Source organism: Prinia subflava (genome assembly GCF_021018805.1).
Source record: "Prinia subflava isolate CZ2003 ecotype Zambia chromosome W unlocalized genomic scaffold, Cam_Psub_1.2 scaffold_39_NEW, whole genome shotgun sequence".
NCBI lineage: Eukaryota > Metazoa > Chordata > Aves > Passeriformes > Cisticolidae > Prinia > Prinia subflava.
In genome coordinates, this window is record NW_026960613.1 from 1,747,682 (window position 1) to 1,770,250 (window position 22,569).

General features: G+C 42.0%; 1 protein-coding gene across 1 annotated transcript in view; it reads right to left on the reverse strand.

Annotated features, from left to right (window-relative positions):
- LOC134565212 (transportin-1-like) overlaps nt 1–22,569 on the reverse strand; it is a 105,765-nt gene that overhangs the window by 41,485 nt on the left and 41,711 nt on the right. Inside the window, exons 5-8 of the mRNA XM_063424698.1 lie at nt 12,227–12,333; nt 11,544–11,677; nt 6,093–6,174; nt 5,261–5,383 (exon numbers count right to left, since the gene is read on the reverse strand). Of these exons, the coding sequence (XP_063280768.1) occupies nt 5,261–5,383; nt 6,093–6,174; nt 11,544–11,677; nt 12,227–12,333 (446 nt within the window). The remainder of the gene's footprint in view (nt 1–5,260; nt 5,384–6,092; nt 6,175–11,543; nt 11,678–12,226; nt 12,334–22,569) is intronic.

Consider the following 22,569-nt stretch of genomic DNA (forward strand, 5'->3'; position numbering starts at 1 on the left):
ACTGTGTCCAGCACTGGGGTCCCAAGACAAGAAAGACGTGGACCTGTTGAAGCAAGCCCAGGGAAGGCCACAAAGATGCTCAGAAGCCCTCTTCTATAAACACAGGCAGAGAGTTGGGGCGATTCAAACTGGATAAGTGAAGGATTTGACACCTTCTAGCACCTTCCAGTACATAAAGGGGCTTCAAGAGAGCTGGAGAGGGACTTTTGTCCTGGTTTAGGGCAGATTTGGGAGAAAACCTCCAAATGGGGTCCCTCCAGAATAGCAAATTCAAGCAGCCCCTCCTCCAACTGGTTCGGGAAAAGATTTCCTTGGAGAAAAGTGGAAAAAACTATTTATTTAACAATCAAGTTATCCACAAGCACAAAAAAGTGAATAATATGAAACAATAAAACCTCTCGCTGTTCGAAGAGATGGCAAACCCAGAAAGTCCTTGTCATAGAGTGTAGCTCAGCTCACTCAGTCTCCTATCAGTCCCTCTGGCACTGGAAAATGCCATCCTGGGCCCCGGTGGGACGCAGGTGTGAGCTCCCGGTGCTCTTCTGGGTTTTCAGTCCAGAGCAGGTTCAAACAGTCCCAAGAAAATGGAAAAAAACAGTCCAGGGAACTTCTCTGCCTCATCTAGCTAAAAACTAACTAAAAGCAAAGGAGATCTCTGTCCCGCTGTCTGTCCGTGCTACAGACAACACAGTCCATGAGCAGAATGTGGAGGAGTGGAGCAGTTTCTGAAAACAAACTAGGCACTTCTCTTTCTCCCTGCTTTGCTCTCGGAACCAGTCTTAGAGGTACAGAACATAATATCCAACATAAACAGAACAGACAACTGGGGATACAAGCATCATAAAGTCACCCTAAGACAACTTTTTACAAGGGTGTGGAGTGATAGGAACTGGAGGAATGGTATTATGCTGAAGGAGGGTAGGTTTAGATTCGATATTTGGAAGAAATTCTTTTCTGTGAGGGTGGTGCGACCCTGGCACACGTTGTCCGGAGAGATTATGGACTCCTCTCCCCATTTCTGGCAGTGTTCAAGACCAGTCTGGATGGGGCTCCGAGTTGTAGAATATGGGGTTATAATTGTTAAAGTTATTAAATCTTATGTTTACCAGAACACCCTGTAGGAAGGCACAGCTGCACCCTGGACAGTTAGAGGTCAGTTTTGGGGTGAGAGACAGCTACGCGTGGACAGCATGTGAACGGGAAGCTGATTGGGTGATGGGACGTGTGGACAGCAGGCTGCATCTGGACCAGCCAATGGGTGCCCTTCTTCTGTAAAGTTTTGGTTATGTCCGGTGGAAGTTGGAAGGTATAAAAGGGGAGTGTTTTCTACAATAAAGTGATTTCCTTCACATGCACAAGGGATTCCACTTGTCTTTGCTCCCCATTGCTACACCGAGTAACCTGGTCTAGCAGAAGGTGTTCTTGCCCATGTGGGGGAGGTTGGAACTAGTTGATTTTTAAGGTCCCTTGCAATCAAAACCATTCTGTGTTTCTATGAAGTGCACTAAACTGGAAGTGTTTCCTCAAAGGTCATTATTGTGATAAAGAACTGATGGCAACAAAAATACTGCTCTATTCCAAGTTATGAACAGATTACAGCTTGGAAATTTTGAAAAATATCCTATCCATTTGTCTGTAAACTGCACACTGCTTCTTCCCCCGTTTTGCCCTCTCTGTCTCTCTGGGCCTAGCTTAAAGCTACAGGACCCATTTCTGAGCAAAAACACAGACGATGGGGATACCAGCATCATAAAGTCACCCCAGGACACCATTGCAAGCAAGGTTAATTAATACAACTGAAGTGATTTGGCATTTTCCCCCAGAGGGCTTGAAAATCAACACTTTTGTTGTATACAGTTATTTGTCACAAAGACAAAACCAGAATGACAAAAAGTAATGTCTATTTGAAGGTTCTCCTCACACTGTCATTTCATCTTTAAGCATGTATTATAATATATGCTCCATGAAGTTAGATAGCAGTAGATTGAAAAGGCTACTTACACTCAGTGGTATAAGAGCCATATACACAGCCTGGAAATCATAGAATGGTTTGGGTTGGAAAGGACCTTAAAGATTATCCAGTTCCAACCCACTGCCATGGACAGAAACACCTTTCAATAGACCAGGTTGCTCAAAGCCCAATCTAACCTGTCCTTGAACATTTCCAGGGATGGGGCAGCCACAGCATTGCTGGGCAACCTGTGCCAGGGCTTCACCACCCACATAGGGAAGAATTTCTTCCTAATATCCAATCTAACCCTGCTCTCTAACAGTTTAAAACCATTGTCCCTTGTCCTGTCACTATACTCACTGATAGAATCCTTCCCCATATTTCTTGTAGGGTCCCATAGTAAAAACAGTGATACTAGTATCAAAGCAAAGTATGGGAAGAGTATTTGAAGGCTTTTAGGTTTTTTTAGTATTCTTGTGCCATACTTTAATGAGTATTTTTAATAAGCTAAAAAGTGACTTTAGGCAATGGAAATAGTTGCTTCCTAACAAAAAATTACAAAATAGCATAGGAACATTATTCAGAACTGGCCTGTGTACTCTGTAACAGGGTTATGTTAGTCTTGCTATGTCAAACCATCAAGAAAAGAATGATGCACAAAGCATTAAGAAAAATCCTTTGAGCAGTAAAAGACATCTATCTGAAAGCAATAGGATGCAAACAATCTTATTTTTTTAGCAACAAGCTGAGTTTCTGTGTTATAACTTCATACTATCAACACCATTCAAGTAATCTCATTATGCATTGTAAAATAAAAAGTCAGGACTTCTATTGAAAAAGATCCTAGGCACCACGTGCCTGGCTAAATGTGCTGTAGGAATATACAAGTGCAATCTAATAACTGAAATCTATTAGGTCAGTCTACTTCTGACATATCCTGTTGTCATAATCTCAGACAAAGGAAGGAGAAAAAAAACCCACAGAAAAATACATATCTGCTTCTGCTCACCTGGAAGTACATGCTCAAAAAACCCACTGAAATTCAAATTCAACCATCCCTGTTCCTCCAAGAACTTGCCAAAACAGTTAATATTAAACCTGTCTGGTTAAAAAGCCTGACACTGGCCAAGACCTTCTGTCTTAGAATCACTACTGAATCATTAATATTCTTAACTACTTTAAAAGTAATTCTCTATAAGCATAAAAAACCCTATCATGTGGATACAAGTTTCTCTCTTTTTAAGAATTCCTTCAGTTAGAGCAACCACCATTAGAAACATTTAGCTTGGAGGTATTCAAGCTTCTAAAGGGCAAAACCAGACTTACTTGAATGAAAAATAGTCAGTTCTCAGATATTACATTGTCATATCAATATGTATGTATACAGAACTGGGCAAATCATTAACAGTATACAGTAGTCCCAAAACTGGAGGGGAAGGGGAGGAAGTCTGAACTTCACAAAAAAATCACTTCTGCTGTCTTTTGCAGAGATGTCTAGTAATAGTTTTCCAAAAAAAAAAAAAAAAAAAAAAAAAAAGAAAAAAGGATACAATGAGAATAGAGAATACAATCTTGGATCTTCTGGTTGCTGACATCATTTCTACCTGCAAAGTCCAGAAGTTCCTTACTGATTTGTTTGCTGACAACACCAAGTTGTGTGGTCCAGTTGACATGCTGTAGGGAAGGAATGGCATCCAGAGGGATTTGTACAGCCTTGAGAGGTGGGTCTGTATCAGTCTCACGAAGTTCAACAAGGCCAACTGCAAGGTCCTGCACCTGGGTCAGGGCAATCCCAATCACAAGTACAGGCTGGGCAGAGAATGAGAGAGAGCAGCCCTGCCAAGAAGGACTTGGGAGTGGTAGTTAATGAGAAGCTCAACATGAGCTGGCAATCTGTGCTCGCAGCCCAGAAACCAACCGTGTCCTGGGCTGCATCCAAAGCAGTGTGGCCAGCAGGTCAAGGGAGGGGATTCTCCGCCTCTACTCCACTCTTGTGAGACCCCACCTGGAGTACTATATACAGTTCTGGGGCCCCAAACAAAAGGAGGATGTGGAGCTGCTGGAGCAAGTCTAGCAGAGGCCATGAAGATGATCAGAGGGCTGAAGCTACTCTGCCATGAAGACAGAGAGTTGGGGGTGTTCAGTCTGTTTCCAGTTCAGAAACCTGTTCAGAAAAGAAGGCAGATTGTAGAGCACCTTCCAGTAATGGAAGAGGGGTTGGAACTAGATGATCTTTAAGGTTCCTTCCAACCCAAACCATTCTAGGATTGTATGATCACAGGAGGGTGAAGAGTCAGAGAAGTTATCACTTGTTGACAATATAATCTCCAAAGCTTTATTGTCTCTCTCTCAAAAAAAAAACCAAAAAACACCAAAACCAAACCAAAGAAAAAAAACTCTCAAGTACCAACATTGCCTACTTTTCCTGTGTTAAATGAGAAGATATGTGCCAGGCTTGGTGTCATGGAATTCCAGAAAACACTAGACAGATGCTACAAGTCACCTCAATTTTATGCCTCTCTAATGCCTTTGTCCAGAAGCCAAAAAAAACCTCTGCTTCATATTGTCTGGACTTGGCACTTATGGAATTTGACACTGGGTTATGACCCATTTGTTCATATATATGCATAAGAAAGATTCTGATCTTTGTTATATTTCCAGTCTAGCAAGTAGTGTATGTAAAGGCCATCTAAAACTGTCAGTATTTCCCAGAAACATGGAAATTACAACTCAGTTGAGCAAACAAGTACCAGTTGATTGGTCCTCTGGTAGGCAAGTCTGCATTAATCTAGAACAATCAAGGAACTATCCAAGGACACCCACCTATAAAATTGAATGCAATGGCAGGCAGCTTTGTAAATAGCTCAAAGAGCATCTCACATATTTAAAATTACATTCCTTATCCTTGCTGTGGCAAAAGATCCAAAAAAGATGACAGCTTCAATGTGTAAACTGTAACAGTATCAGCATCAGAATTAAGATTTTTAACATGACCTCACTTGTGGTCAGGCAATGCCTGGCTGCTCCATGGTATGGTATTGATCCTAGCCATTTCAGGATCAATTAACTTAAAGAAGAATGAACAACTGCCATATGCACTGTCAAATAAAATGTCATGTTGGCAATTAGCTAAAAAGAAACTTTTGCAACCTCAGTCTTGTAGGAAAACAAAGAGTAGGCAAGCACAAATATAAAATGAAGAGTAGGTAAGCATAAAAGTAACATACCTATTCTGATGTATGCTTTTAATTTGCTATTGTTTCTGCAATGCCAAACGTTTCATCATACAATCTGAGAAATAAGACTCACCTCAACTATACTAATCATATGAGGAAGCAGGCGATCCATTCGAACTTCTAGCAACATTACCAGAGCACGACAAACATTTTTGCGTACTTCAGGCTCCTCATCACCAGCCAGCGCAAAAAGATTCTGTTGGAAATTAATACCAGTAGAAAAGCCTCAATTCCTCCAGTTCAACTTGTATTAAAATTTACATTATTGGCAAACTAAAGTATGCAAACGTACTTCTGTACCATCCCACCCCACACCAGAGAAAATTGTATTATTTCCTAAAGACATATCGTTTAGCAAATGAACTCTTCAGACTTTCAATGTGTATTGTTACCCAGTGTTTTGGTCATGTGTACATTAGACACAAGAACACTATTCCCTGATTTTTTCCCCTAAACATTAATTAAGTTCTGAAGCTAGAAAATGCCTTCAGAACATAACAGCAGCAAATAAAATACCCTAGTTAAGCCAAAATATCATCCTTCTAATCCACATTCAGTAGTAGTATTCAGAGAGACCCATAATCCAGACTCAGTGACATGGTGATCCCTGTACTGAACTCTCCACCACAGGTGACAGACTGCTGCCAGTACCTCTATGCAAAAAGAGTTTCCTGTTTATAAAAAGGAAGCATTTTCAAAATACTAATTTCTTGGGCTGGGAGAGTGCTTTGACTAATTTGAGCAAAAGTATGCAGAATGACTTTCAACCCACAGGGATTGAAGCTAAGAATGGGAAGCCATCAATGTGGAGTTTAGGGGTAGTGGTGGTTATAAAACATTATTCAAAGCTCTTGATAAATTAGATATGTTATTTGACTTACCCCTCCAACCAAAAATGCACTCACCTCAATAAAAGAATCTATGTGCAACATAAGAGCTTGAGTTCTGCTGATGATAAATTGATTAACACACGCAACAGCATGAGACCTACAAATTGAACAGTTAAAATATGTTTTTCATGTCTTAAACATTTTCTAAACTGTACATAGGCATCAAAAACATTAGGAAGTAAATCACACTGTCCAAACATCTTCTAGAGGCAAGAGGGATTAAATCTGAACATCTATATTGTTACCAATAAAAATTACTAAACCACATTTTTAAGTACTACCTTATACTCCAATATATCTAATAAATAATTTAAAATTAAGTATTCAGTAAATAAGAACCATAGCAGGATGACTACCTGGCACATTTGTTCCAAACAGTACATAAGGATGTTCTTTTTCAGTATGATTATCAATTTACTCTGATATTGTTGCCAGATGAAGAATCATTTGCACCTGGTGAGCTAACACTATTCTTCAAAGACCACTGGCCTATGGAATCACACAATGCTTTTCTGTAGGAAGAAGAACTGGAAAGCAGCCAGCCAAGTTATGCCAACTTTTACCAGTTAAATGGGCAGTCAGGTATGACTTTGGGGGTCACTGACCACCAGGGACCACCAAAAAGAACCTCAGGACAGAAGAATGCATGTGTAAAAGGGAGGGAAAATATGTTAATGACTTTGGGGAAATGATTATAATATGTATATTTCTTCTGGGAAAGTCTATGTAAATGTATGTAAAATATAGTATATAAACAGGGGCTCTTTCTGTACTCAGGATGCACGATATTTCGGAGGAGATATCCCCCCATGCATCCGGCTGAATAAAGAATGACTTTCTTAATGCTACATTAGTGTTAAGGAGTTTTATTTTCACAGATATTTGGTAACAATGTTACAATTCCATACAAGTTAACATGGTGAAATTTTAGCATGTCCTTCTTCATTGCCAAGTATCCAACTGCCTTTGCAAGATTTTTACCATTTAATGAGACCAATATGCATCGGTAATATAGTTGTAGCTTAGAACAAATACACACTTGCATTAGGACACATAATAAAACACTTGTGGTAGAAAAAAACTAAAAGTGAAGAGCTGGTTCTTCTATTCCATTTCATGCAAAGCCATTGCTTATGAGTCCTTTTCATTCTCAGAGACACAAAAGCCAAATTATATAAGTAAAGGCACAAGATAAAGCTACCTTTAAAAGCCTCTGAAGATCCATTCAAGTATTTTTACTGATGTAACTCCAAACATCTAGTCTCTTCAGACATTTCTTGGAAGAGAGTCTCATAAAAATGTTCAAAAGTTGTCTCTTGACAGATTTAAATACCGATAATATTTAAATACTGTTGAGTACTAATAGTATTTTACTGACACAACTACTATTCTTCATACTTCAGTACTATGTACTGAAACCAGGCCACAGGTCAGCAGATGATCTGCTTTAAAGTTGAAACGTGTTTACCTATCTTAAAGCAAAAGCTTATCTTTCTACAAGTGCCAGTTCATGCTTTGTTATATATTTTTCTTAGTGTGCATCTATTTTAGGTGAGTTTCTAAATCTTATTTAAATCCTATCAAGATATATTCCTAGTTATACTCTTCACCATCTATACTACTGCTGGCAATAACTGAGCCCTACAAGTTGTAGAATCTTTCAATATAATTTTCAAAGAGGACTCCAAAAACACATTTCAGAGAATCACGCAGAATGAGGTTGGAAGGGACCTCTTTAGATCATTTGCTCAAGTAGGGCCACCTACACCTGGTTGCACAGGACCACATCACAACAGTGTGAGAGACTGGAAGGACTGCTGGCTTGAAACATTTCGGGTGCATGTGTGAGGGAAGGGGCAGGTTTGGCCTTGCTCTGGTGAGGCAATGCCCTGCTCCAAACACCCCACACCCCTGAGCCTGTATCTCAACCCCTGCAGGGGCCACCAATCACCGGCACACTGGAAGTAATGCTCCACACCCTGCCCCTGGAGCCCAAATCTAGCCCCAGAGTGGTCAGATGACTGGAAGTCCCACCTGGGGGAAGGGCCCAGGAAAGCCAAATGGTATTTGTGAAAAATGTGAAATGATTAATTCATGTTCTTATGGTTAATTGAAAAACTATAAAACTGTATAAATGTGTGTTGTATAAAGTATATGTTTCAGGAGACCTTGTAGCAGTTGGTGAAACTAAAAATGTTGAAAAAGCAGGCACCACCCCAGAAACTCCCATTCAGAAAGAGACAAAAGGTTTACTGGAAAACAGGCAGCCTCCTCCAGCACTGGGAGGAGACCCATCAAGATAAGGTGGCCAAGTGATCCACACCTCTGCTGACACCCTCACAGATCATCAGGCACCATCATCCATATCTCGACCATTCATCAGCCATAAGGATCTATAGAAACTGGACATTAACATATGAACTGAGAACTCTTTCCAGCCTGGTCGGAGACACCCTTGAATTTGAATAGCTAGCCGGGAAACAAAGGGAAATATGGGGAAATATTGCCGAGGGCAGAATAAAGTGTATAAAAACTAAGCCTCGATCCAGGCAAGGCAAATTTGTGAACCATAGGGGAGACAGCAGACTATCAAGTTCTGTGTCTCACGGTTCACCCTTGGCATTTTCCCGGGAAAAAGACTGTCAAGTATCTCCGCTGTTAGTGGGTTTATCGAAATTCTGTAATTTGATCTCTATTAATAAACCAAATTATTATTTTAATTAGAATATCGTATTGGCATTTATAACAGTATTTAACCCAGGACATGAGGGGAGCACATGTTTTGACCCTACATCCTCTTGGAATTTCTATCAGCTGAATGCTGCTAGAACTAGGAGTGGTAGCTATATCTGTTCTTTTCTATATCTTTTTTTGTCTCTTTCTTCTTTTATGTCCCTCTTCTTGGAGTTTTGAATAATTTAAAATTGGATGGGCTTTGAGTTTGCTAAGTTGAATGGGCCAAGTTCATGCTTTGAGAAGTGTTTTATGTTGATTGAATGCTGCTCTAAACTTTAGCCAAAGTCCTCTGAGTTTACAAAGTTGACAGTAAAGTTTTTTGTTGTTTTGACTCCCTGAGAATATCTTGTCAGTATTCCTCTCGCGCGTCAAACTCAGAGTACATGAACAACCGTAAGTCCTTTTAGGAGTCTTATCGAGCAAGTTTTCTGGGGCTATACAAATTGCTTTTGAATATCTCCAAGGATGAGGACTCTACCACCTCTCTGGGTAACCTGTGCCAGTGCTTGGTCACCCTCACAGTAAAAAAAGTGGTTCCCAGTGTTCAGCGGGAATCTCCTGTGTCTCAGTCTGTGCCCATTGCCACATGTCCTGTTACTGGACACAACTGAAAAGAGCCTGGCTCTATCTTCTTTGCACCCTCCCTTTGGGTATTTATACACATGGATGATGTCACCTCTGAGCCTCCTTTTCTCCAGGCTAAACAGTCCCTGTGGGAGCCCTAAAAATCCCCTCAGGGAAATTTCCAGGCTTTGCCCTGGAAAGATTTACCATAGTGTTTTCTCTGCCAAGGTTGAAAAAGAAGACTTCCTTTGTTGGTGTCTTCCAGAACTACTGCAAATCTACCTTGGATTGCTTCCCCATTGGCTAGTTGACCCTGCAGACTCCATCTGTTCATCCCTCGTCCTCCTCTATTGGTTTGCTGCCACTTGCCCTGCCTTTGTACCGCCCCTGTGCCCTCATACCATTGGTTCCTGACCCCTACTTAACCACTGAGCACCACATGGTCTGGGTCTTCTGTCCCGGATCCCTTCGGCATGCTGAAATAAACCCTGCTGGAACATATTGAGACACTAATTTTGAAGCTTTGAGAAAAGCTAAGGTTACAGTTAACAATAGATGTTGCTGATTTAGCTGAAATGAATAGATAAGCTTTGCTGAAATCACTTAAAAGTTAGAGGATGGTTAAAAGAAACCGGATTTAAGATAAGCTACCCCGGATTTAAGAACTCATTGCTTGTCAAACAGAGAAACTAATCAATACAACACAAGACCTCCTGTTTCCAGAAACCCACTGAAATAGTCCTGGAAAACAGGAAACAGGGAGTTCTACCAGCCATCAATCACATCTGCATTGAAAAGGCTGAAAGTTTAGAATGAGGAAGACTCGTTTTACTTCCTCCTTTTGGTGACCACTCCTCACAAAAGGACCACCGACCCATTTCAGGGAACAAACTACGCATGCTTAATAGCCTTTCTGTCAATTAGCATACAAAGCGGAGAAGAGGAAATGACAAGGGTATGAATATGCATTTGTATTTTGTGTATTCAACATTTTTGTAAATAAAAGGCTTTGTAATTACCTGTGATCTTTGCAGTGCGCATTAGGGAGCTATCCCACGCGCTGCCCGGCGTCGCAATAAACATACACTTTCTAACTTGAACTGTTAGAGTCTTTTGTCCGTCACAGTTGAATATTGATATTAGATCGATATTCATATTTTAATAAATCAATATCATACAGGAGGCCCTTCCTGTCTTTCCTCCGCTGAGGCGTGTTTGTGTGCATGGACTTGAAATGGCTGTTCTTGTGGCCTGCTCTGAGCAGCTCCTGAAGGAGACGCTTCAAGAAGGTAGCAGCATTTCACCATCCTGCCACAATGCTACAAGTCCCAGCTTTCTCAGTCTTTCCTCATAGGAGAGGTGCTCCAGTCCCTTCATCATCATTGTGGCTCTTCACTAGACTCTCTGCAGTAGCTCCAGGTCTCTCTTGTACTGGGGAGCCCAGAACTGGGCACAGTACTCCAAGTGTGGCCTCATCTAGAGGGTGAGGGGAAGGATCATCTCCCATGCTGGCAACACTTCAGCCCAGGATGACATTCACCTTCTTTGTGGCAAATGCACATTGCTAGCTCATTTCAGGGTAAAAGCTACTGTTCTTGTTGATAAATATTAGCAATAAAAAATTAATTTTGGAATTTTACTTCTGTACTTCTGTTACTTTGGAGAGATTATTACTGTATTAAAGTAAAAGGATGTTGAACCCATTTAATTTGATCTAGCTGAAAGATAAAGAACTTTATAAGTTTTGGTGGAGTTAAAGCAGAAAAATACTTTTCTGCAAGAACTCAGAAACCATTATCAGCAAATGACTTTTTACTCTCTCATTGCTGCAGTCATAATAAAACAAATGCAAGATAGTTCTTTCTAATCAGAATTTGAAATTTTAACCACAGCATTGAAATTTTCATAATAATATGCAAATTCTTAAAAAATAACTTGATTTTCAAAGAGATTCTTGATTTGGAAGATGTATAAAGAGGTGAGGCTGATCTGTTAACTAAACAGATGAGCATAGAAATGACATGCATGAAATTTCTGTGCCTTCTCACATTTGCATATGCAGGATCATTTTAAAAAACTAAGTATGTTTTAAACTGATCTACAAAATATCAACCTTGCTGCTCATGTAAATAAAATTTTAACAGATAACTTTAGTATAACACCTACCTTATTTTTGGACTGCTGTGTTTGAAGAACTGCAAGAATTTAGGTATCATGATATTGAGTGGTCGGTCCAATACATCACTATCTAAAATTTCAGCAGAATCTTCGCATATCTTCTGAAGAGCACCAAATGCGCCCTGTTTAAAAACAAAATCAATCAAACAAACAAACAAACAAAAAAAAAGCAAAAGAAAATCTGTTATTTTACGTTTTGAAGAAAGCAACATTTCAGGGTTTTTACAGAACAAGTAATTTTAGCAAAAGAACGCAGTAAATGTAGCTAATTAACAAAGTAAATGTAGCTAACCAAATATGGAGTTAAATTAAAGCAGCCTTAAAAACTTCTTATTTAAGCACTTTATATTGTCATCTGTAAGATCTCAAGATGGATGGATGAGTCTATAATAGATAGGTAAGTGTTAATTTTAGTTTTAACATTCAGTGCTCATTTATTTAATAATATTTTTAAAAATGCTTAAAAGCAAGATTTTTTAAAATATCAGGATTTTTCTCCTCATAGCTTAAAACAGTTGTGCTGGTATTTATTTTTCTTCATAAATACTGGGAAAAGAAGATATGTGCATATATACCCCCACAAAATACTATACATATATATAGTATCTATGGAGAAAGGCAAAAAATAATAACATTTACATGATAATACATTTCAAATTAAGCCTCCTTACCTCACAGGTATTGTAATCTTCAGAATCCAACAGGCTGCAAAGCTTTGGTAAGAGGTCAGGCCAATTCTGCAATTCCCCTTTTGAAGCAATGGTTGTTATCAGAATGCCTAATTGAATCAGAGGAATAGAGGAAATGAGATTTCATTTATCTTCACAGGTTTCACACCATTTTTTCTCATTCTACTCTTCTCAAAGATCTAAGGAGTTAAAAAATTTATTGTTTCATTAAGAGCTGTCAAGTGTAAAAAGAGGAAGTACATTTAATTACAAATGATATTTGAAGGGCTTTGAAATGCAAAGGCAGGTTGCCCCTTCCTTCTGTCATGAAGGGCTCAGATGTGAGAAGTCAAACACAAAGTAATTCCAGTTAAGGTAATAATCATGCCCAAACACTGCAGGGCAGGTTCTGCTCTAAGTTTACTAAGAAGTGTACAAATCTTGACCTCCAGTAGAGTATACATCTCAAGTCAGCCCCTCTTTATTATGAAGCAAAGGTATGAACACTGGAAGCTGTCATTCCATAAAATGATAACCCATTGCTAAATTATATGTTCACGACTTTACTATGTTTACACAAAACATTAAGGGCACATGCTGATGTCCAGGTGTTAGAAATATAAATTACTTTTTGGTAGAATTGCCTTGTTAAGGTTTAGGGCTTGACATACTTCAGTGATCTCAGACCTAGGGGGAGGTTACCAAAGCTTTGGGAGAAGGATGTACCACTGATAGTGGACACAAAGAATGCAGAATTTACAGGTCACAAGGACATTTGGCAGAACTCAAAAAAAAAGGAAGAAACTAATAAAACCAACTCAGCAACTGTGTTGAAATCAGCTACAACTGGGTAAAAGGTAATTCTGCCAGGGGGAGATTGTGACCACTGACTCACAGACCACTGACCCAAGAAACCCACTGACCTAAAAGAAGAGGAAGACTGAGCATATGGACTAATTAGCATGAGAAGTGAGAAAATTGTTAACCAATAGAAGGTAGAATACTAATTGATAAAAGAACTGGGTAACTTGTAGGCAATGAACATTAATGCTTTTGTTTGCTAAAAATGTATAAAGCTTTGATGTTTGAGGAGCCAGCCTTTTGTGGGTTACCACTCAGCTCCCTACTTTGTGCCTTTTAGAACAAAGAAATAGAAGTACCTTGTCTCAGTGTGTGAATTGGTGCTGTGCACAGGGCAGAAGGCCCACATTTGGGACAAAAATTCTAAGATATCTACTAACAGCTTACACACTGTGAAAAAGGCATATTGTGTGTGTGGCTCTACGCAGATATTTACTATATGTAATATGCTAGGTAGAAAAGTTATGCAATATTAACATTTTAAATAATATAGTAAATGTAGTTTTTAACATTGAATCTAAGTAAGAATTGTGTGTAAGGTATTGTCCTTAGCTCAAGAGAAAAGAGAAGATAACCCGGAGGTTTCTACACAGAGAGAACAATTACAACAAGCCAGACTAAAACCCCTCTTGGATTTTTCAGAGGGAAAGATGCATATCTCCTTGAATCCACAGAAACCACCTGGTCAAGCCAGACCCCATGACGCCAAAGGTTTAGCAAAAGGCTCTTGGCAAACGGGTTTTTCTTAGATAAAGTATGCATAATCATTAAAGTTTGTCCTCAAAAATAGAGAGGTTTCTCCCTAACGGGGCCCTTCTCCTTCGCAGCCTTTGTCTGGGAGGGAGGGGGGACAGTAGTCCCGGGCTACCTCCTTTGCTCTTATTGTCTCATTATTTGTCCTGTCTCTGAAAACTTTTTGAACTGTTATTATTGTATTAATTTTTTTGTAACCAATTTTTATTCTTTATTAAATTTTCATAAATTTCAAAAAGCGAGTGATTGGCGTTTATCACACACACTACAGCAGGTCATCCAGTGATCAGCTGTAGGGGTTGGCTGATTCAGATCCAGCAGAGAGGATGGTCGAAAAGAGTCACTTCCATTTTTAACAGATACAGAAATGCCAGGAAAAACTAATTAGGTGACAGGAATGGGGAAGGCTGCTTATAAACTAGGACTGACTATGAGTCCATTTTGCCTCAACTATTAATCTCCAAAATGACAAGTGATGAAAAAAAGCTTTCCTAAGCTTTTTCATTGAGCTAATCACCATATATCCTCTTTCTCTGAAATAACATGTTAAAGTTGTTGTTAAATATACAAGAATACAGAACAATATTACATAGAAACCTCCTAAATAGATGCATTTTTTTCCTGGTAAGTTTGTGGGTCCTAAACATATGCAACTATTTTTTTGAACTTGAATCCATAATTCAATGTTGGCACAAGGTTTTTCAAAACCTGTACCACATAGCACAAAGAAGTTTCACAATGTTACTTGTCACCCTAGTTTTGAAGACTGTTCTAAGCCTTCTGAAATGTTCTTCATATTGGAGTCAGAATTTTTATTTTCTCAACGTTTGTACTATAAACAATGGCCATGTTTTGCTAACTCTTTAATTGTTTACATATTTTAGGTGGGAGGAGAAAGTTGATTGACAGTTGGCTTGACCAATGTGGTTTGAGAGGTGGAATTCCATCCTCCAATCCACAGGCCTCATAGGAAATGTATAAATTTGAGTTTTGTAAAAAAAATCGGCCCTTTTCCTGCTCTGCACACGTGCGTGTCCTCGTGTGGTTCTTTTCGTGTCATCTGTGACAGTTACTCATTTCAGAGTTAAAAAAAAAGAAAACCTAAGTAAGGATACAACAATGTGTAGTTATTATTGTATCTCCAATCATAGTTCTAAAATAGACTCTATTGCCATCTTTATCATCTTAAGTGAGGTGACTTCTGAGAATGGGATTAATCAGTTTGCTTCCATCTTGATCAAAAAGTATCAGCTTTTTTTTGGTTAACATCAGATGCTAAAAACTACAGATGCTGCATTACTTCTTCCCTTGATAGTGGAGGGTTAAAAAATAATCTCTGTATGGCTAATTGCAGGTGGTGGGGAGCTAGAAGACACACGGCCTGAAACCTGACGCAGTCTGGCCTTGGAACAAACGTCAGCTTACTCCAACTAGCATCGTACTATTGTTTTAACTGAATCAAGTGTGACTCCAGCCTGGGAGATCATTGGGAAGCATTGTTTTAACCAAATCAAGTATAACTCAGGGTAAAGCATAAGCATGATTTAAGATAGTAACTAAGGATTAGAGAGGCAGTAGCTAAGGGGGGAGGGTGCTAGTTAACGTATGTGTAACTTGAAGGTATAAAATCACAAACCAACTTTGTATCCTCGGACACAAGATCTGGGCGTCCCATCGCCCCCATGTCCCGCGCGCTCAAATAAAGAACCGCATATGATCGTCTTTGTGAGGTTATATGTTTTCCTACACTAACACCCTGATGCTATTTTGATATACTTGCTCATCCTTCTCTCAGAACTCCAGAGATTTTATTTGTGATTGGTTCATTAAGTTGTCAGTGCTTGAACAGAAAAAATATGTCTGCATCTGTGGTGGTTTGACCCTGGCTGTATGCCAGGTACCCACCAAAGCCACTCTATCACTTCCCTCCTCAACTGGACAGAGGAGAGAAAATATAATAAAAAGTTCATGAGTTGAGATAAGGACTGGGAGATATCACTCACTGATTACTGTCATGGGCAAAACAGACTTGACTTAGGGAAATGAGTTGAATGTATTAACAATCAAAACCAGAGCAGGATAATGAGAAGTAAAACTAATCCTAAAAAACACCTTCCCCTCACCCATTCCTTCTTCCCAGACTTAACTTTATTCCTGATTCTCTACCTGCTTCCCCCCACAGCAGGGCAGGGAGATGGAGCATGAGTCATCACACGTTTCTGCCACTGCTTCCTCCTCAGGTAAAGGAGTCCTTCCCCTGCTCCAGCGTGGGGTCCCTCCTACAGGAGGCAGTCCTCCACAAACTTCTCCAGCATAAGTCCTTTCTACAGGCTTCAGCCCTTGACAAACTGCTCCAGCATGGGTCCTTTCCATGGGGTGCTGTCCTTAAAGAACAGGCTGCTCCAGTGTGGATCCTCCATGGGATCACGAGTCCTGCCAACAAACCTGCTCCAGAATGGGCACCCCATCCCACAAGGCCCAGGTCCTGCCAGGAGCCTTCTCCAGCATGGGATTCCCACAGGGTAACAATCTTCTTTCAGGCATCCACATGCTCCAACATGGATATCCTCCATAGGCTGCAGGTGGATCTCTGCCACTTCATTGACCTCCATGGGCTGCAGGGGCACAGCTGCTTCACCATGGTCTGCACAATGTGTTAGAGACTGAAGCAGTTCATGCCTCAAACACTGGTATAAAGTTTTGCCCATTATAGCAAAACTGTATGAAGCAGCCCACCCCTGCCTAAAAGATGTCTGACTGGGACTTTGGACTGAAAGTCAAACTGCTGATTAGAAACCCATTCTTCAGTCATCTCAGACCCAGGGAGAAGGAAACAGGTAAACAAGGAAAAGAATGAGACCCAAACCCAGTAGCCATGCTGAGTCACCTCTGGCTAGATTTGGGGTGGGGGAGACCACAGCCCACAGAAGCCAGGTTTACACAGGCTCCCCCTCCCCCCGAAACAAGGAGGGGGGAGGTTTCGGGTGTGTGGTGTGACCTCTGATTAGAGGCAGTGAATACTCACCCTCCCTTACACAAACTGGCCCAGCTGTGGAACCCTCAACCCTACAGGCCACATCAATGGGACATTCACATGGGAGACAGCTGAGGGGGTGTCATAATCCATCAAAGACGTTCCAAAATGCTCCCCAGAGGCCTTGCACCACAGGATTGCACATGATGCAACAAATCCAGAGTCTGCTCCAACAAACTGTCCTCCCCTTCAGGAGAAGTACCTGGACATTGCCACCTAGCCTGAGTGTATATTAACCCATCAGATTCTATGCTTTTCGGGGGGACCTTCACCCTGAAGAAGAGCAGAAGAGGATCAAAAGTCAGATGGAGAGAGAGAGTGAAAGACTAACTGGAGGAAGGATAGAGGAATTGCCTGTTGGCTGGACTTCAGTTAGAGCCATAGAACTGAACTCTATATGTAATTTATCCCTTCAAACCATGAGAAAGATATTCATTTGGGGAGATGATTGTTTATTTGTAATTTCTGAGCAAAGGTGTTGTGATAGACTGAGTAATATAGCATTAGAATCTGTGATTCTTGTAGTCCCATGAGATGCTTGAACAGAGAGAGACGAGAAGCCCTTTGTGCCAGTGGAGAAGTGAAGAGAGAGCTCTCTTCCCTGAGAAGAAGAATACTTTGTCTCTGGAGTTGTGAATCTTTAAAAGGTGACACCCCAATACGCCTGAATTCACATGACCCATGGGCAGCTTGGGAGACTGCTAATGGGAGGAAGGGTCGGAGTGGTCACAGAAGCAGATTTTTCCCAGGTGGCTGTTTCTGTGACAGTTAAACCCACAAGAAAACTGTTTCAAAATCAGTGGGATCCATGACTCTAAAGAGACTCCTCTCCTGAAGAAGTAATGAAAGACTATTTTCAAAATGGTGAAACTGACTGAAAATCACAAATTGTCTCTCTATGTTGCTTGTGAGAAGGTGAACAGTTTGTGGGGAGAAGGGAAAAGTTTTGAAAGTTTCATTTTTTCCTTTTTACTTCCTTTAGTGTGTGTTAATAAATCTATCTTTGTAACTTTTAAGCTGGGCCTGTTTTGCCTTTTTCCTCCCAAAGGTCTATCTCACAAAAAGAAAAAGAGTAGGCACAAAACCATCACAAGGTGCAATCCAAACACAGCTGTAATATATTCTCCTGAGGGACCTGGCTGATGTAGTTGCCAAGCATCTCTCCATGATATTTGAAAAGTCATGGCTGTCAGGTGAAGTCCATGGAGACTGAAAAAGGGAAACATTGTACCTATCTTTAAAAAGGGTTGAAAGGAGGACCCCGGGAAGTACCAACCTGTCAGTCTCACCTCTGTGCATAGGAAAATCCTGGAACGGATCTTCCTAGAAGCTCTGCTAAGGCACATGAAGGAAAGGGAGGTGATTTGGGACAGCCAGCATGACTCCAAAAGACAAAACCTTCCTCACCAACCTGTGACCTTCTGTGACGGAGTGACTACAGCAGTGGACAAGGGAAGGGCTATGGATGTAATTTATCTGGACTTCTGTAAAGCCTTTGACACAGTCCCCCACAATCATCCTTCTCGCTAAATTGGAGAGGGATGGATGTTGCCATGAGGTTTTTTCCTGGTTTGCCGAGCGTTCATATTAAAGGAGAAATGTGCAGTTTCTCGCGCTCGTGAATATAAACACAGGACCATGTTTTTGTAAACACTGCCCTTGTTATGAATTCCTTCTCAAGGAGAAGGGGAGGTTGAATGACAGCCTCCTTGGCCAATCTGGTGGGGAGGTGGGAATTCCATCCTCCAATCCACAGGCCTCATAGGAAATGTATAAAGGTGGGTTTTTGTAAATAAACTGGGTCTTCCTGCCCTGCATGCTCTGAACCCAGAACTGTGTCCCAAGTCTCATCTCTGGTCAGGCCCCGCGGTGATAGATGGATTTGAGGGATGGATAGGAATTGGTTAAACAGTCGCACTAAGAGGGTATTGGTCAACGGCTCAGTCCCAATGGACATCAGTGACAAGTGGTGTCCCTCAGGGGTCCATTTTGGGACCAGGGCTATTCAACATCTCTGTCAATGACATAGACAGTGGGATCAAGTACACCCTCAGCAAGTTTGCAGATGACACCAAGCTAAGTGGTGCTGTTGACACACCTGAAGGATGGAATGCCATCCAGAGGGACCTGGACAAGTCAAGAAGTCAGCCCATGAGAACCTCATGAGGTTTAAAAGGACCAACTGCTTGTGCTGCACCTAGGTCAGGGCAACCCCCAGTATCAATACAAGCTGGGGGATGAACGGATTGAGAGCAGTCCTGCCAAGAAAGACTTGAGGGTGCTGGTGGATGAGACGCTGGACATGAGTTGGCAATGTGCACTTGCAGTCTAGAAAGCCAATCATATCCTGGGCTGCATTCAAAGCAGCATGGCCAGCAGGTCGAGGGAAGAGATTCTGCTCCTCTGCTCTGGTGAGACCCCTCCTGGAGTACTGCATCCAGCTCTGGGAGCCACAGCACAGGAAGCACATGGACCTGTTGGAGCAAGTCCAGAGGAGGTCACCAAGTTGATTAGAGGGATAGAGCACCTCTCCTATGTGGAAAGGCTGAAAGAATTTGGATTGTTCAGCCTGGAGAACACAAGGCTCCAGAGTGACCTTACAGAACCCTTACAATACCTGAAGGGAGCCTACAAGAGAGATGGAGAAAGACTATACAAGGACATGTAGTGACAGGACAAGGGGGAATGGCTTTAAACTGAAAGAGAGAAAGGTTAGATTGTAGATTAAGAAGAAATTCTTCCCTATGAGGGTGGTGAGGCACTGGCACAGGTTGCCCAGAGAAGCTGTGGATGTCCCATCCCTGGAAGCATTCAAGGCCAGGCTGGATGGGGCATTGAGCGACCTGGTCTAGTGGAAGGTGTTTCTGCCCATGGCAGAGAGGTTGGAACCAGATGATCTTTATGGTCTTGTCCAACCCAAACCATTCTGTAAGTCTATGATATTCTTGTATTCTTTAGTTATCTCCATTGTACACCCCTGATAACTCATTTTGATACCAAAAAGGTTATTTCAATTTCTACTGTGACTATGGGCCTTTAGCAGAGAAACAAGGCCTGCAGAAACTGCTCTCCAAGCAAAGATGTTGGAAGATAAAGAAGAGACATCTGGCTCAGAAACGCAGCTACAGACAAAACAAGGACCAGGTTTGGGAACCTGGGAAACATCGGGAGGGTTTTATGGTAATGGCCAAATTATAATATGCATGTAGTGACTGTATATTAGAAATGCACTTGTAGAAATCGGGGGGCACATTAGGAAGAGTTATCCCCCGTACCACTCCAGGTGCTTGGATAAATGATGCCCTCTTTAACACTAAATTGGTGTCAAGAAGTCTTATTCAACCATTTTCAGTAATTTGGTGACAGCAATTGGTGGCCCAGATGGGACCATGGCCTCTGAGCCTCGCCAGATCTGCAGTCGACAGATTTCCAGCCAGCACTGAGGAATTCTCAGGGAGACCCTCTACTGTGGACCATCAAGGAGCTCGAGGAAAGATCCCTGGAGTAAGTAAAGGCATCAGCACATCTTAGGGTTATTGACAAGGGGGTACTAACCCTGCACTAAGTTTCTGGTAACTCTGGTAATTCTGATCACAGGGTCTGAGTCCCCTGGCAGGGTTTTAGCCCCTGTCCTGTCTGTTGGTAAGCTTACCGGGGGGAACTAGAATCCCCCAGGCCTGCGGTTCACATCCCAAGGATGGCTAAGAGTTTGCATCCCCTCTGATAAGGGATTTGATTCCTCTCTGAAAGCCGTGTACCCGGCTGAGAGGCTGTAGCGCCTTGGCTGTGTTTGGATAGGGGTTTCAATACCTCCTGGGAACTTAAAGCATTTTGCCATAGCTGGATCTGTAGTAAAGAAAAAAAAGAAAAAAGAAGGGGAAAGAAAAACTGTTTATGCATACTTTTCTGTGCCGTGCTGCTGGATCCCCACCCCACAAGAGCTGAGTGCCTAACTCCCAGCACGGGCAAGAGTGGGCGGGCAGGCAGGTACCCCCCCTCCTCAGCAGCGGCTTAGGGGCGGCTTAGCTCAGACACAGTGAAACACGTGGCTGTCATCATCTTGGCCCTGAGCAGTGGGGGGCAGGGGAGGAAGGAAGAAAGGAAAAAAAACTGGATTACAACACAGAAGCCCAAGCCCGGCCCTGGCCGCCGCCAACCTGTGCAACTTCCCTGCCCCAAGCAGCAGTTCTGATCACATGCATGGGCAGCCCCTCCGCCTCAGCCTAGAAACTGCGGTGGGAATTCTCTGCATCTGTCTGAAGTACTGTTGAATTTGCTTTCTGACGGCTGTTACTTGTATTATGTAATATGGGGGTGGTTTCTTCTAAAACTAAAATGGGAGTGTCATGGGTTAGCACTGGCCAGATGTTAGTGCACCCATGAATATATGTTTTTTCTTTAACAACTCTTGTGGGATGTGATCAGGAACAGAGCAGAGCAGGCTTAAATCTTGAAAACAAAAAAAAACCCACTAAAACTTTATTAATTACATAAGAACAGGGACAGAAATACTCTTAAACACACACAGAGACAGAAATAAAAACTTCTTAGAACATTTCTTCTCTTAGTTTCTACTTCTCTACCCATCACTCTTCACAGACTAACCCTTGGGTTTTAGATCAAACAATCACCACTTAAAAACAAACTAATCTTCAATTCAGCAAGGGAGAGAGGAGTCTCTCTCGCACTACAGACTGTTCTTCAGAAAACACGGGTCCACCCCTTATGTGTTCTTATGTCACCCGTGGCACCGCCCAGAGAGGTCTGCCAGGGTGACACTCTCTTTTTCTTATGTCTAGCGCTCTCACCGCTGTCCACAGGCTGAAAACTGCATACAGGGCTCTTTTAAGGATACTTGCATGCCAAGCTCTCTCTTTTTTACCCAGGGGCTAGGGTTCTAGGAGCAGGTCTGCCCTGAGGGCAGAGGGTGCTACTTCACCTTCTCCTTCTTTTCTCTGCTCGCTCTACTCTTCAAAGTGCTAGTCACTGTAGCAAAAGCAGGGGCAGCTGCATCTACTCAAAATGCAGTTTATGTTCAAAAGAGACTTAAGTTCAGTCCATGGCTGACATTATGCAAGAGAAGTCTGGCTTAAAAGGCTACTCTTCTCATTCTTCCATCGAGTTCTTTCTAATCATGCTTTATCATCTCGGTCCCAGGCCGCTTCTCTCTCTCTGAAAACTACTAGTTATGAGAATCAATGTTTAAGAAAAGTTTCTTTCTACCAAGCAAGGGTTAACAGTTTCTTCTCAGCAGGGTGCTGCAGGCGGAGGCACTCCCAGGCTCCGCAAACCCCCACGTGGCTGGGCACCTTCTCCCGGGGGGGGAGGAAGAGGGTGAGCACACACAGAAGGCACTTCCACAGTTTTCTACCCCTCCATCTTGGACGGGGCAGCTCAGTTCCAGTCCTGTCCCTTCTCTTCTCCCCCCCCCGGGGGCTCCGGCTTACCTGAGCCGACCACGTGTTTCTCCTCCCCCACCCAGCTTTGTGGCTGGGCAGGGGAAAGAAGCCTCACACGTCTCTCTGCTGAAACCGGGATCTGAAAAGAGGCTGAGCCCCCCAGACTCCTGCTTTTAACTCTTTGTGTCCTCAGAGGCGTGTCCAAACCTCCGAGTGACCAATCTAGGTGCTAGCAGAAAAGCTGATCACTGATTGGACTGCCCACATCTCCCTGGAAAAATTCACCTCCCCCCCCAACC